Raw genomic sequence first — 17,190 nt, 5'->3', positions numbered from 1 at the left:
AGGGAAGACACTTTGTGAGCAGGGATGTGACCGCCGCATTTTCTGTCACGTTTTCAGTCGTTGAAGCGGAGAGGGTCTGCCTTCGCACCTGGAGCTGGGTGCTAAAAGGCTCGGCGGAGATAACCGTGCAAACGAAGGACCAGGCAGGATACTGCTCCCCCTGCGTTTCAGCCGGCCTTAATGAGCCAGTGTTTTTATAATGAACGGCGTAATTGCCGGGGAGACGGGCCGGCAGGGCGGAGGGGGCGGCTGAGGGCCGAGGCGGTGGGAGCGGCTCGCCTCGCCTCGCCTCGGGGGAAGGCCCCGGAGGGACCCCCGGCCCGGCGGGTGGGTCGGCTCAGGGCAGCCCAGCCCAGCCCGCCGGCGGCCGCAGCCCGCGGGGCGCTGCGCGGCAGCCTCTTCTCCCCTCCTTCCATCCCTCCCTTCCTCCCCTCCCCTCCCCTCCGCCTCGGTCCGCCCGTATCCCTGCATTCCCTGCTGCAGCACCCCCCTCCTCCCCTCAATCCCATCAGTAGCGGCGGCCCCGGGCTCAGCTCCCCGCGCTGCGGCGGCGCTCGGCGGCGGCTCACCCCCCCCCCCGCCGCGGCCGCCATGTTGGGCTGCTGCGAGCTCGGCGGCGGCGGCGGCGGCGGCTGCGTGTGACCGCGGGAGGGAGGGAGGGAGGGAGGGAGCGGCGGGGGAGCGGAGGGCGCGGAAGCGGAGGGAGGCAGGGAGGGGAGGGCGCCGCCGTTACCCCTCCCCGCCGCCCCGCGCGCACACACACACACACACACACACACACCGCGCACACACACGCACCGCGGGAGGATGCCCTTTGCCCGGGGGGGCCAAGACGGGAGAGCATCTCGCCGCCGGCAGTGAAGCCGGCGCCGCCGGGGCCTCCCGGCCCGCAGCGTGCGGCCGGAGGGGGGCCGCCGGCGCGCTCCCTGCGCCCCAGGACGCGCACCCGGAGGAGGAGGGCGCCGCCGCCGCAGCAGCCATGGGAAGGATTTGACAGGGCTCGGAGCGCTTCCCAGCCGCCCCGCGGCGGTGCCGGTGTGTAGGGGCGCGCGTCCCGCCCGCCGCCCCTTGGCGCAGCGGAGGAGAAGGGGGCGACGATGAAGACTTTAGTTTTTTTGAATCACTGAAAAGCCTTAAAAGGAGACTCGGTAAGGAGGAGGAGGAGGAAGGGAAAGGCTGCCCGGGGCAGGACGTGGCTGCGCCCCGAGGAGGGGCGGCGGGGGGGGACCTGCGCCCCACCCCCACGCGGGCGCGGTGGCCGCCGAGGCGCTGCCCGCCGGGCCGGGGCCGGGGCGGGGACGGCCCCCTCCTTCCCCCTCTACCCCTTCTCTACCCGCCGGTGTGCGCCCTGTTTTCTTCTGCCCTTCGTGTGCATAAATGCATATGTTTTGTTTTTTTTTTTTCCCTTCCCATCATCCGTGCTGGGAAGTGAAGCGCTGGTGGGAGCCGAAGGGGGCTGTTGGGCTTTGATGATGCGGTGGGGCTCCTCTCAGGATCGTGTTGCATGATCTGCATTTTGAATGAAGGAGAAGTCTTTTTTTTTAAAAATATGTAAGTGCGTATTCCTGTGCACGCACGGTGGAATCGGTGTCAGTCAGTCTCGGTTGAATTTGAGTGCAGTTGCTATTATTAAAGCATCAGTAGTGGCCACGTAGATTTTTTTTTTTTTCTTCTTAGTCACCATATCAAAAAATATATATATATTTAGGATAACTATTTTCTTCTCTTAAAAATTATGCATTCGCATATACACTCTGTATGCGTGTGCCTGAAACTCACAGGGTTTAGTTTCAGGCTGGGAACACCGAGGTGGGCGGGAAATTAAGCACCGCCACAGTTTGACACTTGTTAAAAATCCTGTTGACTTCTTTTTAAACAACAAAACCCTCAAAAGAATTTTTTTTTTTTTTTTTTTTGCAAAGTAATAATAGTCATTAAAAAAGAAACCCCAATGCAAACTGAAACAACCATGTCCGGAGAAGTGCGTTTGAAGCAGTTGGAGCAGTTTATTTTGGATGGGCCAACTCAGACTAATGGGCAATGCTTCAGTGTGGAAACCTTGCTGGATATACTGATCTGCCTTTATGATGAATGTAATAATTCTCCTCTGAGAAGAGAGAAGAACATCCTGGAGTATCTAGAGTGGGGTGAGTTTGAATGTGTTTATTTTGTGTACATCCGTCCATGTCCCTGTCTGCTTTGTATAATGTCTCTGTTATTTATGTGTGAGAGGGGATTGTTTATAACTTGTTGTTTTACTGGGTAGCGTTATCAGTTGTACTGTATTTAAACGTGGCGGTGGTGCTCAAAAGAAATCCATGTTGGTTATTTGTCTTTGAGGTATGCATGTGAAACATACATTCTTTTTTTTTTTTTTTTTCTCTTTTGACATGGATCAGACTCTGGTACATGAGGCATATTTGTTTGCCTTCAGGCCCAGCTGTTGAGTTTTGTATCCTGAAGTTGCTGGGAATATAGGAGGGCGAGGGATAAAGTCTCTGGTACCTGGGAAAAAGATCAGTACACAATTCTTTGGTTTACATCTGCAGTCAAATCTATACTGCTATCTATCTATAAGAGGTGTTGATCAACAAGAAAATCCTCCAGCTCTCTTAAAGATAGGGGTTTGAAATGTCTGTGGAAATGGAGAAAATGACATTATCTTCTTTTACTCAAAATCATCACTGAATTAATCAGACTGATTTTCCTGATGAGGAAAGCAAAGTTGAAAAGCAGAATGAAATTGTGTGTCCTCCCAGCACCCTTTCCATTTTCTTTGTTTTGGGGAGATAGGGTATTCACAGGTTTTTAAATGAAAACAGGTGAATGATAGTGTTCCAGTTCTTACATTGTCACAGAACTGGTTGTCTCTCTGTTTTTAAGTCATTTTCTTCCTCCTCCTAAACATAGATGCAAAACAGAAAATGCAGTCTGACATAAGAACCTTGATGAGAATGGTTACTGTATCTGACCTTCAAACTTCAAAGTCATGCTGCACTTCTGCATTTACGTGCAGAACCATTTACCACATTTGCTTTGTAATAAATACATCAGCATGCCTCCTTTACTGAAGGAAAAAAAAAAAAGAGCACATTTTCAAAATGCATAACAGGCGTTTGATTAATTAGCTGGTTAAGCTCTTCATAATGAATTCACTGAGGAAAGACATTGTTTTGATAACTGATCTAACAACTTGAGGCTGATACATGTCTCTGTTGTTTTCCTGCTCCTCACTGTGGTCATACTGACATCTAAAGGACATCTGACTCAGTAATTAAGTTTCTTGTACTGTTCGTATTGCACTGGTCTTTGTTATTATCTGGAGGAACAGGCTATAATTAATGCATTCTCACTGTGGAGGAAATAGTAATTAAAAGTACCTCTGAAGAATCTTCCCTCTAAAACTGTCACTGTGGCATACAGAAGCTGTGAAAGACTGGGAAAATATGATGGCTCCAAGGGTATTTTGTATGTGAGAACTCAGTGTAGTCTGCAGTGGATGTAGCCAGCTGATATCCTCTAAATAATAAAAAGTTAACCATATCAATATGATCAGCATAACGGTGTGTTCAGGACCCATCCTATTGGGTGCTGGTGCATTCAGTGGTAGTTGTTTGGTGGATAAATGCATCATTCCAAGGCTCTGACAGTATCTCAAGATTTCTACAGTAAATTTTACAGTCTGCTAAAGGGAAATAATACACTGTTTTGGAAAGGCTGAAATAAGGTTTCTTGCTGGCCTGTTTTTCCTGCTACTTTTGCACTCTAGTGCTCCAACTGTGAGTCCAGCAGGACTCTTGAGCTTCAGATGAGACCAATTCCTCCCATTTTCAAGGCTGAGTTGCCCAAGTCCTCTGTCTGCTCCCAGCTCTGCTATCTGGACTTCCAGCCTGAGAGTTTTTTCAGGAGGGTTTGTGAGGTAAAATGCAAGAGCAACCGTTTCTAGTACCTGCCGTTGGAAGTGTCTGTGTGAATGATGTCTTTATCCTGCAAACACTCACATGAGTTGTCTCTTCTGAAAGCCTTAGTCAAGCTAGTGGTCTCTGGCATTTCAGTTGAGATCAGGGGGTTGGCAAAAATCGGGTTCTTACAGAGGTAGCGTACCCTCCAGCGCTCGGGTGCAGTGAAGTTCCTAAGGGTACCCTGTTCTTTGATATAATCGTGACCTTGTGTATCTGTCTCCCCAAAAGGGGAAACAATGCAAGTGGCTGATTAGAGAGAGGCTATATGTGGTTTTAAAGTCGGAGATGTGCGGAGTAGTGGCAGAAGTGGAAGGCTGCCAGCCAGAAATTGTAGGCTCTGCCCCTGCCTTTCAGTGACTTGACGTTGAGAGTACTTTTAGCTGCTTTTTTTTTTTTCAGCTTCCGTATTTGAACAGTAGGGAAAATACCACCAATTTTACACCAGGGAGTTAGGAGAACTGCTGTCTGTGAAGCACGTCTAGTTTTGAATGTACCATGTAAAATAGTGTATATTAATTTTTCCCATCAGTGAAATATAACTCAGTGCGTGGTGTATCTACTGGTGGATGTCAGTAAGTTGCTGTCTTGGAAAGATGTTTTGTGGGTCTATGCCAAACATCCTCAAATTTGCTTTATTATTGCGAGGAGTGCAATCTGAAATTATTGGAACTGGTCTTGGAATGGTATGAACTGGTATGTTTGTGCATTTATAAATTGCAAAGTATAAATTTACTCCTGAGAACTGTTCATCGTTTTAAGCTTAAACGCTTTTTTTAAGTTACCCACCGAGAAGTAAATAATATTTATTTATATAGTGAGTTGTTTTTAGGAAAGGGCTAATAGCTATTTGGTGATCATAGATTCCTGTTGAACACAACAAGAAATTTTTTTCTTGCTTTTTAGTGGTGCAGTTTTGAGGTGCTGCTGTTTGGTTTTGGGGTGGGTGTTTTTTTGTGTGTGGGTGTGCATGGATGTGTACTTTTATTTAAACTGTTCTAGGTCTGTGATGTTACATGCCATGTTTCACGTAAGACAGTCTAAATTTTTTGGGGGAAAGGGTTAGGAGGTATTCCAGCAGAGAAAAGCTAATGTGGTCTTAGTGATAGTCATGTGACTGCTGCTATATTTAGGGGAACTAAGAAGCTTCATGTTCTAGTCCTTGGATCTTTTAGGACTGTTTTATGAACTTGTTACCTAGTTCTGTAATTTATTAAAAAATTTAGCAGGGTAAAACAGATGAGCATCTGAGCTGGCCGTTCAACTCTTGTTTTGAATTGATGTCACAATTTTAACTCAGCAAATGGAGAAAATAAAGTCTTTGCAATGTGAAGTTGAGTTTTCCGTTTCTGTAGATTTTCAGTCTCTTTGAGGTGCTGGAAATTGTTAGACTGGTTTGAAGGGTCAGGCTAATTACTTTGTGATTTAGAATCTGCGTTACTTCTAAAATTTTTTTTGGCTTAAAGTGAAAATGTAATGACTTTTATACATTATTAATTTTATGACAGATGAATAAGATGATTTGGTTTTGTTGTTTTATCGTATACAGGTATTTCATATGCAAAGAAAACCATGGAAACAGACAGTGTATTTGAGTTCTGAGGGTTAAATCAGGGCAGTTTTGAGATAATGGGAAGGGAAAGGAATGTTTAGATTTGGCTTGTTCTATGTATTTGATGCAACCTTTCATTTTTTTTATCTCTATTGATAGTTGTATTTGTGACTTAGAAAAGGGTTCATATAATTATAGCAACTGGAGCTTACCAGAGAAAGCTATTCAGAATTCGAAGCATTTTGCTTTTTCTTCTCCACATGTGTATGAATTGCTGTGTATTGAATTGAAGACTGTGAGGGAGATAATGAAGGCTGATAAGATGAACTTGAAAGAAAAATAGAGTGATAGAAAGAAGCTTTTAGAGATGTTTTTGTTCTAGGAAAACTTCCTTTACAATGGCACCAATTTGAATTGGTTTTAAAAGGAAATTAGAACAGTGTTGTTTAGGATGCATTGAAAGAAAACTAGAATAAACTTTGAAATGTGTGGAGATGCAAGGGAGGGAAGATGGAGGGCATTACCAATAGCATGGGGAGGTCAGTGACTTGACTGAATCTGTTGTCTTCTAGGAAAAATGTAAACTTTCCTTTAGTGGTTTTTATGTTGTTTTTTTTTTTTTTTCTTCCCTCCAAAGGAGGCTTTGGAGGATGGATCAAATCATTCTCATTTCATCTCTAGTAGAACTGAAATGTGGTGTTTTGCAGTGCTGATATGGTCATAGACTAGACTGTCATCATTGGGCTCATACTTCTGTCGTTCAGATGTGCAGCGTCTCTTCTGACCATTAAAAATGGTACTATGATCATAACACCATTTTTTCAAGACAGCGCTGTGGAGAGGCTGTCTGTATTTTCTTTCTGGCAGTCTCTCTCGTGTGTTTTTTCTTGAGGAAAAATGGTATGCCCATTTTCAAGCTAGGTTTGTTTTTAAATATTAGTAACAAAAGAAAACTTCTAGACTTCTAGACCCCTGAACCTCTTCCATGTTATTAATTTGCTTGTAGGTCATGAAAGAAATCACAGGCATTTTCAGCTATAAGTTGCTTATATTTTGTTTTTAAAACAGACTTTAAAGAAATTCCTTCATTTAGGTACTATTCTTAGCAGAGACAGCGGCAAAAGACTTAGCACTCAACTTCTTTAAGTGTTCCTTATTCTTTTGAAAGTAGACTTTGGCACTTAATACTGTCTAACCCATTAGAAATACATTTTAAAAAAATCTTAGGAATTATGATTGTTTTTTTCCTATTATAGTTATACAACTGGGAACATCACTTGGTCTGATTGATGTAAGTGAAAACAGTTATTAAATTCTTTTTGGGAAAGAATGAGCATCCTGCTTGACAAGGCTACCTAATGTGCTTAAGCACATACCTGATTTTAAACGTGAGTTTTTTTCATTGCCTGCAGCTGAGGTATATGGAGGTCATCGGGATCTATCTATGTTGAAGTTGTTGTGGCATCCTTGACGTCTTTTGTTTATGATAACAGTTCACATAAATAAGCAGTAAAGTGTTGTTTCTGTTACATAGTTCAGGCTAACAATTAAATGCTTTTTATTGATTAGGGTGAGAGAAGGAGGCTCTTCAATGCTGGCAAATCAAAATGACCTTCAGATCTTTGTGTTTCAGAATACTGTGTAAACAGCTTTTATAGAGATGCAATTTTATACCAAATTACTTGAACAGAAAAAGAAATTGCAGTAAAGAATGTAGAGTGGTTGCCTGTGCAGACCTTGCTGGTAGGCAGCTCTGTGTTGAACCTCTGTACCTTTTGAATTGTGACCTCTCCCACGTTTATTTTAGTTTTGATTCTTGTCTTGGACAGAGGAAACTAATTACTCTAAGTTAATCAACAGTTATGATGTGATCAAATGAGCTGTGAGACCATCCAGTTAATTCTACTTGTTTTGCATTAGGGTTAGAGCCAGTTTCCAGTAGAGTGAGGCATTAACCCATTGTAACACGTTTGCTTCTTAACATGCTTACAGTATACCAAGTTCCTTAAACTTATTTTTACTTAAAATTAAATTTTGTAAGGGTGTTCCTTTTGGTTGGTTTTGTTCTTTTGGACTGGGGAAGTTTGGAGGTATCCAGAGGCTGCTTGACAGGCTTTGGGGCTTGTATGTTTAGGTTGACTGACTTCTGCAGTGATATCCTTTTTATTGCAAAGGAGTTACAGCTTGCTTAGATAGAAAGCTAACTAATACTTCATTTTCAGGAATTTTAAGAATGCCTTTATTCTGTACAGAAATTCCTAGCATGCTTTGGTCTAATGGGGACAAATGGAGAAATACAATTATATGAGTTATTCTGCTCAGTGGGCATTATAAACCTCATGACAACACAATAAATTCCCTGTTACTAAGACATTTCATGGTAGAGGGTTAATCCAATTGTTTATTTGTGGAACCATCATAACTGTAAAATGTACTGCTGAAGGTATGTTTGAATTCCTAACCTCCGTGTGGCATACGATGCTGTGCGTGTGTGTACCTGATTTAAACTCCTTCCTTGCCTTTTGGCTGTTCTCTCCTGAACTTTATTGATGTACTCTTATAACCTGTAGCATATTATTAGTTCATAGTTGACTGAAAGAAGGATATTGTATTATAAGAACAATGAACTTATTTGCCCCAGTGTAGTTTAATACTTTGATATATATATACTTAACAAAGATTGAGAGAAACTAGCTTTTTGAAGCTCAGTCTTATGCCCATAGATCAGTGCTTGGATTCTGAATAGCAGCGGCAAATAAAAGTAATCTCACTTTTGAGTCATACCTGTGGCTGGATAGTCAAGTGGCAGTGTTGTTTTGAAGTTTTGTAGTGAATAAATTGCAAATACAGAATTTCCAGATACAAAGTGGATGCAGGCTATTATCCCAGAAATTATTTTTCCCATATTATTTTCTGAAAGTGGTCACAGTAAATTATTCTGGATGTGTCTTTGCAAAATATTAACCCATTCAGAACCTCCCTAATTACTTTTATACTGCAAAAAATTTGCTATCTCCATTTGCACAGAAAAATTCCAGAAGCAATGGAATCCTGTTGCCAAGCTGTAAAACCTGACTAAAAAAAGGTACAGTGGGATAGCTGAGACAGAATTAAGAGAAAAGGCCAACTCCTAGACTTTTAAGTTTTATCTTTTGGCAAAGCAGACATATTCCTTTCATAAGCATTTGTACTTGTTTAACTTGATTTTCCTTTTCTGGCTGAAGAACTAGAATGTTTTGTTCTACTCTGGTTTAACTTAACACATTATTTTTCTAAAATCCTCATTAAGCTTGGGAATGCCACTAATGTTGACTAAATTCTTTAAAAAATGCAAGTGATTTAGGTCAGTCATGTACAATCTTTTGTTAGCTACAAGATTTTTATTTCAAATAGTTTAAACATGACATTAGGCTTAATAATAACTGCAAAAATCTTCTATTTAGATGTGTCAGTTTTCTTTATTTTAGTAATACAGCCTAATTAGGTTTACTAGCCATCACTATGGAAAAAATCCACATGAGGTGTATCCAGACGCCGAAGACATTGTGTTTCGTAATTCTTCCTTGTCCGTATCCAGACTTCCAGTTTGATATAAATTAGTTTTGTTACACAATATTGTAGGTTTCTGTTATTCTTTAGGGATCAACTTCTTAGTGCATCTTCTCTCTGCATCTTTTGGAAAAGTTTTTAATCTGAAGCTTGTAGATGTTATGAACTGCAGCATTTTGTAGGTTATTTTGAGGAAGAAACCCCAACCTTCTAGATATATTTTGTTCAGTAGTTTAGTAGAAATGTATGGTAATTCATTTTGTATGAAGACTAGGTGAGTTTACAGTGGCATTCCAAAGGGGAGGGGAAAAGCATCTGTAGGTGTTAATAACAGTATTATGTTTCTTCAAATGTTGCAGGATTAGGCCAGCAACCCTTTGTTGCCCTTTTGTTTGGTTCTTTTCAGTCTCAGAAGTCTGGGCTTGGAGGAAGACTCTGTTGTCTTAGCTTGGGAGCATGGAAGTATAGTTCTCAGAGTGGAGGGTACATGAGCAGTTTTTCTGTGTAAAGTGGTTTTCTTTTTTTAATATTTTTTTAGTATTCCCCCTCACTGTTGCCCTTGTTTCATCCTTTTCACCTTAAAATCCTACTTTATTTTAGGCTTGTGTGACTGTCCTGCTTGTGAGGTGTCCTCACCTGTGGTGAAGGGCCTGCTGCTCTCCATTTCTGAGTTCTTCCTCCTTTCCTTTCTGTGTTTTTTTTTTTCCTATGGGTAATGTTATTCCAAAGCAGAGCTTTAACATACTTACCCTCTCTAAGCTGAGGCCTCCTTCTCTTCTTCCCTGCTGCCATTCTACTGCTTTTCATCCAAGTAAGATCTTGGTTTATATTTCTGGTGTGATGGGGATATCCTTGTGTCAGACTGATCTTCCCATGGCCAAAATCTTGGTTTCTGCATTTGGATTTTTTTTTTTTCTCCCCAGTCATCCCCAAGCTTTCACAATTACATTGGTCAGGTTTAGAATATAGAGATTGCGTGGAAATGGTAAGAAAAAGTAGTCACCTGTGTGAGAAATATACATAGGCTTTACCTACAGGTATATCCACACAGCATTTTCTGTAAACACCCTATATATTTCATATTGGATCCAGTACCTATCAATTGATTTACTAACATGAATATCGTAGAGCTGGGGCCTTGGGCTGTTTGTTCTGGCTGTGGGTAACAGTTATGATCCGTTTTACTCCTGTAGTATAAATATGAAGAGACTTAAGTGAGAGTATAGCATTACCACTTTACTACCTAAAACTAAAATGAAGCGATAGGAAGGGTTGCAATGACCTCTGTTACATGGCTGCAAAACGGTTTAAGAAAATGTCATTGTGCTTTGGGAGCACCATGGTCCCAAGGTATTTCCTGCTCTTGCTCATTAAAGCTCTTTCACCTTTATCACGCTGCCCTCTTTAAATAAAGCACTGTGTTGTTGGAATGTTTTGCAGGACACATAGTAACAAGAGGAGGAGGAAATAGAAGTTGGTATTTTAATTGTAACTGGCTGGTTTTATCTTGGGTGGGAGCTGACTTGATGGTGTCTTAAGGGTGGCTAAATCCACTAATCTCTGTTTTGCTGGTGCTTATGTGGACAGAGGGACATAATCCATTTGAAAATTAACCCTGCAAAAACGTATTGAAATCTGTTGATACGGTTGCGTGAAGAGATTGTACTGCTGTTTGTACAAAAGGAGGGGGTAAGGACTGCGACAGCCCAGACTTCGGTGGCTTTATCTGCTGTACATAGCTCCTGTGCTCCAAGTTTAGAGGCTGCCTCCGAGATTCCCTCAAGTAGAAGAAAGCTACAATTTTGAACCAAACTTTGACATTACCAGCTTTTTCTGATAAATATTTGGTGTAGAAATTCAGTAAACCTTTTTTGTTTCTGTAACAGTTACTGAAACTTTTCTTCTTGCAATGAGAAAATTTCTAATCATGAATTGAAGTCTTTAGCTGTTTGATTTTGATGGTGAGAATGCCTTGAAAAAAGAAAACATTAGTGTATTTGTGTGTTTTGTGGTATTTGGCATATTATCACTCAAAGTCTTTAAAAAGTTTTCCTTGTACATTTTGTACTGAAAGACAAGGATTCTTGTACTAACACACTTGGAATAGTTTTATTCTATTTCCCCACACTTCTAGAAAACACTTGATGTTGTTCTATTTTGTGATAATTTAAAAGGGTCCATTTACAATTTTGGTAGGGACTGATATAAAAGAGACTTGTTTTCACTGTGATCTGATATGTCAGAGGGAAACTATAGAAGCCACTTACTACGTAAATAGAAATTTGCAGAGAAAATCATGATCATTTAGGTGTGCTGTTCCTGTCCTAAGATGCTTTATTTTGTTGTGTCACTCCACTCCCAATATTGACTATTTTTTACCTCCGTAGCTAGCAACTGCTTTTGGCTAACAAAAGATATTTCTAAACTTGTGTGTCTTTGCAAAAGTCATAATTTAACTCTTAAAATAAATTTAGGCAACTTGGTTTTTTCTGGATCTAAATAGTTGGTAGGCTGGCTTTTTTGTTTTCTTTATACTCCTGTGTGTTATGTATTTTTCTGAAAGAAAGAATGACTTAATGTCTCCACTGATGATAATCCAGACTCTCAAAAAGCAGACTCTAGAGTTCAGGTAACTAAGAGAAAATGGTATATGATGCGTAGGTGGTGTGTATTATTTGGTTAATTTGGTATTTCTTGGTTAACTTGGTCCTCAAGAACCTGAGAGGAGAGGATCTGGGAACCAGTTGCTTCTAGTCACATAGTCTTTTTTATCAGCTTCAGTGAATATCTGTACAAATATGCTGTTGAGTATATGCTGCCTGAGCTCATGTTAACACCTGAAAAGTCTCTTCCTGGGTGATTTAGCAGAGACGTCATCTGATCTTATCAGTAGTAGCCTAGTGCTTTAACTGGGGGGGAAGGGTGCAGCAGGGGCACGGAGTTGGTGATTTGCTGTCTAGCTACCCTCTTCTTGAATTTTTACATTCCTTTTCTCCAAAGCTAAGATTATTTAATGGAATTAGTATTATTTACTGACAATATTTTATTTACCTTGTGATCCTTGGGACTATCAATAGAAGGGAATCTCTGTCAAGAATTTCTTGGAAACCAGTAGTTATAATTTGCTTTGATTTCACCATTAAGCTTTTTCTTCATAAGGGAACAATCCAGTCTCCAAGTTTTTTGCTTCGTCTTGGTCATGTAGTGTGTGTTGCTAGTAAATGTATTTAACAGTGAATATGATCATAGTAATAGTTACAAAAGCTTCTTAAATGCCCCAAAATCTATAAGATATGTTGCTGCGCATCGACTATTTCTGAAGCCTCAGTACATTAAGGTCTGAAACATGCTGAATTTGTGGCACTGAAAACTTCCAGTGACATCAAACTGTCATATGATTATTCAAAACTTGTCTAATTTTGTTGCATGTGATCTTGTGATTTTTGTGGGTTCCCCTCAAGTAGAATGTTAATTGACAATTGTTAGTGATGACTGCTTGTGCTCCGCAAAATTAAATTTTATGTTTTAAAACCTAGGAGTCATGCAAATGTTACTTTATCTCTAAAAGAACCACAGTTTCTTGTTGTGTCTTTCAGTTCAGAGAGGGGTTCCAGCTTTTGGGGATTTCCTTTTAATTTTTGTCTCCTTTATCTTTGTCCAGCTTAAGGAAACTATTTTCTCTAATGAGTCACTCTCAGATCTGGTTAGATCAAATTAATTCATTTGTTTGTATTTTCTTCAGTAAAACAAAGTAGTTTTGATGTTATCCCACTGATCTGAAAGCAATAAAGAAAAGTTTGTGACTGATAGATTTTCGTGGCACTCTAGCTAATGTTAGGCTACCATTTCTTTCTGCTTTAGATTTAGATTTTCAGTTTCTCGTGGGCACACCTTCTCCAGTTCATTCTGTATTCCCTCCCCTTCCCTGGCATGTGAAATCATAACCTCTTACAGTGACAGGGTGTAAAGGTCATTCTTAGCACTGTTCTAGCGTCAGGGACAGAAAACCATTTCCTATGGGAAGCGGCAGAGGAAACTCGCAGGGGATGGAAGATAGTAAATGAAGTAATTCTGGCAAAGCTACAAGGATTTCTTCTTGGTATGCCGATCATATTTTTTTTTTTTTTTTTAATAACACCCCTGCCACCATCCCCCTAAGAGCTTGTGGCAGAATTGTCATTAGCTTCAAGAGAAGCCAGGTCAAGTGTGTCAAACTGCACGTTTGAGTTAAGAATAAACACCTATCACAGGGGTTTGGGGTCCTTTGTGTGTGTATTTATAAAAGCAGTGTAGCTCTTCTGCATTGTGTCATACCTGATGTCCCCTCTGACTTGGAGTATTCAAGTAAGACAAATATTTGAAGTGTGGAAGTGTGCTATTTGCAGACATTTTGAGCCTCACAATTTCAACCTAGGACTCTATGAATAAACCCATATTCTCTTCTTTGTCTCTGCCTTAGCGTCCATCTCATACCATATTCTTCTATGCCTGGCACTTGAGGACTTAAGTGCTATTTTTCCCTGCTGCTTTTTTCTCTTTTAGAGAAAAACAGGCTCTCCAGAGAAGGGTGTGTTTCCCAGCCATAGGTGGTGTGTCAGGACTTCAGAAAGTTAAGACATCTCAATAGGGAAGGATTCACTAGTGGATCTTTAGGAAGGAGGAATGTCTATCAAGATGAGTATGTGTAAGATTATTAAATATAAATTCAGATGGTGTATTTAGAAGATGATGTGTATGCATAGATATAGATTATATGTATAGGAAAACACTATTGTTTTACAGTAAACTTATACAGACTTTAAGTGGTAGGTGTTGACTTAGAGCTATGAGGCAAAATTGTGATGTCTGTCTGGTAGGAAGAAGAAAGCATTTGTAAGCCAAATTCTGCTCTAATTTAATGGAGACTAAATGTGAAATTAATTAACTGATTCCTGTGCAGTATTAAAGCAGTTCAGATTTGCTGCTGAGATTTTAAAGAAAGCCAAGCTACTTACTTGAGGGCATTAACTGGTTAAGTATTTAAAACTAGAGTTTAAGTACTGTAGCTTTTTCTAGGTGTCCAAAGAGAATATTTCCTTTATTTTGCTTTAATTTTTAAAGTATTCTTTAAAAATATATATTTCTCTCCAACTTGTGAAGGTTGTAAATGTTTGGGTTTTTTTTTTTCTTTCAATAGTATGATTCCTGGTGAGGAAGTAATGTACAATGATGCTGGGCACTTGCATATATTACCTTGAAAATCATTTGAGGAAGTGGGTGGTTGTTAGCAACTTAAATATCTCTGTGAAGGAGTGTAGGCAGAGCTGTGATTTGTTGATGGCATTCAAAAATTCAGTGGAAGAGCAGTTTCTAGGATCCAGGTTTATGTGTATGTTTCCTTAATTCCCCCCCCCCCCCCCCCCCCCCCCCCCCGAAGTTTTTGAAATGTTTGCTGTGGAAATTCCTGAAGTGTGGGTGGTTTGTAACTTCTGTATGTTTCAGTGCTTTATTTATTTGCTGAAATTTTCAGCCTACTGTTTGGGTGCGCTTTTGCTTGGTGTCGTTACCCGAGAAAGCTTGGAATCATACTTCTGTGATCTTGTTGCTGTGATGTCCTCTTTCCTCCCTCTCCTGGAACTTTAGCATTGTACAGTTCAGAGCAGTGGCAATTGTTCTATTTCTCATAAGGGAAGTGCTTTTTTCTGCAGTGGTCAGGTGGATGCTTGCCAGAATTGTGTTTTAAGCAACTCTTTATGTATGTCAAACTTGGACCTCCATAAAAATTGAACTACTTTTAACTCACACAGCAGTTTGTACCTCATGTTTTCAAAATCTGTCCTGCAGCTCTACAGAGCACATGCATGCCACTGGTACTTCAGAAAAGTTTCCCCAAAGCGTCTAAATATCTCATGTGAAGTGTAATATGTAGGTTTAAAGCTCATCTCATTGTTTAGGAGATGGGTCTGCACAGACTCCTACTCTCTGTAGGGCATGCATAGCTTGGGGAAGACTCTTGTTGGTGCTGCTGGAGCAAGTAACTGTTAGGCTGCAAAATTCACTTCAGAAAGGAGAAAGGGAGTTTATATAGAACGTTGCTACACTAGAAACTTTTCCCATAAAATTTTGTGTGCTTTCAGGAAGTCCAATATGATGACAAGAGAGATAATCAAACACTTGATTATAATTTCCAGATAACGCTGGAAATTATCTCCTGGAAAGCTGTATATATGTAGGTATTGCTCAAAAAATTTTTAGCTGAACGTTGAGGCAAGTCCTCTTAGAACCTGGTAGTCATCAGCTGAGGTAAAAAAGGCAGTATAGGTAGGCAATTTCATGGTACAGTTATTTTGTGGATCAGGAAATTCCCCCTCCCTGCCCTTCCACCCCTCTTTTTTTCTTTTTCTACCTCCTGCATATCTGCTTCCTGCCTGTTCCCACTGTACTCTGAACACCCTGCAAGGAATTGATTTCTAAAGCAACTGTGCTAAGCAAAACTCAGCTTTCTATTAGGAATGGATGCTCTACATTTTTAGTTAATTCTGTTTCTGTGTTTTGTGCTTAAGGACTTTTGAACACATTCTATAGGGTGTCTGGGGTTCGTTGGTCAGTCGGTCACTCTGTTTTTACAGCAACTTAGCCATGACATGCCGGAAGAGAAATGCTGAATTTTTATTTTTTGAATAGTACTGCAGAAGAAAACTTCAAGAACTATTCATGAGATACTACTTTGCAGGTAGTAACTACCTCCCAGGCACAGTGTAATTTATGTAATACATAATGCTTTGCATCAGAAGCCATCATAACTTATTTATGGGGGAGTTAGATTCATAAGGACATTTTGGAGTGATTTCACTGTTTCATTATAATTTGCATTTACTTTGTGTTTTGCTTGTGCAGTAACGTTTTGTACAGATCATTGGAATTTGTCTTTTTGCTCTGCCAAATTCAAATGGCAAAAGATCTTGAAGAATCCCAACGTAGTTATTTATGATATACCTGGAACAGAGGAATTGGAGAGCGGGCATTGAGTTTCTCTGAGTTCCTCAGTGGAAGTATGTCAACGGTTGGAATTTGCCTTCCATGGCCTACTGCCATAGCCAACCCTTATGCATCCTTTCTGGACGTGGGGAAGGGATAGGTGTTCCTCTACTGTTGCACACTTAGTATTTGTAAAATGACAGTGATTTAGGGCTCTCATTCTTGATTCAATATAGTAGGATGTTAGAAACTTTCCTTAGGTTTTTTTCTTTTGCAGTCAGGTGAGGAAGGTCAGGAATTAATCTGTGCTCTGAGGTGATAGGCTTTACTAAAACCAACTTGTTTTCTTGGTAGTTTGTGGAGAGCAGAATTTGGGGTTTTAGTCCAGCCTTGGCTTCATGACCAGATGGATAGAGAAAGAGTAACTTAATGAATGTTTTGATTGCTTAAAGTCTTAAAGATGACATCTGCAGTAATAGATAGTCATTCACACCACCTGTGTAAAATCAAAGGCAGTCAGAACAGTAGTGGGTTTTGAATTTTTTTATTTTGTATGGAATAGTAACATCTGAATGAAGTGCAAACTAGTGCAAAACCAGATCCTACATCAGTATTTGTTTTGGAGAGCTTCAATAGCTCATTTGTGGTTTTCCTGCTTGTAAATAATGCAGTTATCCTGTGTCGTGCTGAATGTTTTTTATTCTCTGTTTTTTCTGCTGATGAATGTATCTGTGTCTCTGAGCTATACTGAGGAAGGGTATAGAGCCAGTTACTTGCCGATTTCTTGAGCTAAAACCCAACTTGCACAGAAGAACTTAATGTTCTGGAGATTCTTGGGTCCTTTCCCCTTTTCTTCTCAACCCCATGTAATAGAAGCAGCTGTCTTGATTACAATATGGATATGAGTCCCTTCCATCTTGTGAGCTCAGTACTGTAGTATGTGACCTGTGGATTATTTGGAGAGTAATTCCTTTATTCATCCCTTTGAATGCTTTTTCCCTCTTGCTTTTTGTACAATGAACTGGTAGGTTAGACTGTATTGCTGTGCTCAAGAATCTCCTAGGCTTTGTTAGAACAGTCAAAATAAGCTTTGTTTTAAGGTACTGTTCTGCACCAAGCACGATAATACTTGTCCTGTGGGTCGATTGAATTCCTCAAAAATGGTACTGCAGA

General features: G+C 40.5%; 1 protein-coding gene across 5 annotated transcripts in view; it reads left to right on the top strand.

The window, feature by feature from the left end:
- The first annotated feature begins 512 nt into the window (after positions 1 to 512).
- Positions 513 to 17,190, top strand: part of CDC42BPA (CDC42 binding protein kinase alpha) — a 192,811-nt gene continuing 176,133 nt past the window's right edge. For 2 of the 5 annotated variants that reach the window (XM_064446400.1, XM_064446399.1), the window contains exons 1-2: positions 513 to 1,148; positions 1,923 to 2,147. In XM_064446400.1, coding sequence (XP_064302470.1) covers positions 1,952 to 2,147 — 196 coding nt within the window. In that variant the 5' untranslated portion in view covers positions 513 to 1,148; positions 1,923 to 1,951. The remainder of the gene's footprint in view (positions 1,149 to 1,922; positions 2,148 to 17,190) is intronic. The other 3 variants (XM_064446401.1, XM_064446398.1, XM_064446396.1) reach the window with 3 other exon arrangements.

Source organism: Phalacrocorax carbo, chromosome 3, assembly GCF_963921805.1.
Source record: "Phalacrocorax carbo chromosome 3, bPhaCar2.1, whole genome shotgun sequence".
NCBI classification, from domain to species: Eukaryota; Metazoa; Chordata; class Aves; order Suliformes; family Phalacrocoracidae; genus Phalacrocorax; species Phalacrocorax carbo.
This window is presented reverse-complemented; position numbering and strand designations above follow the sequence as displayed.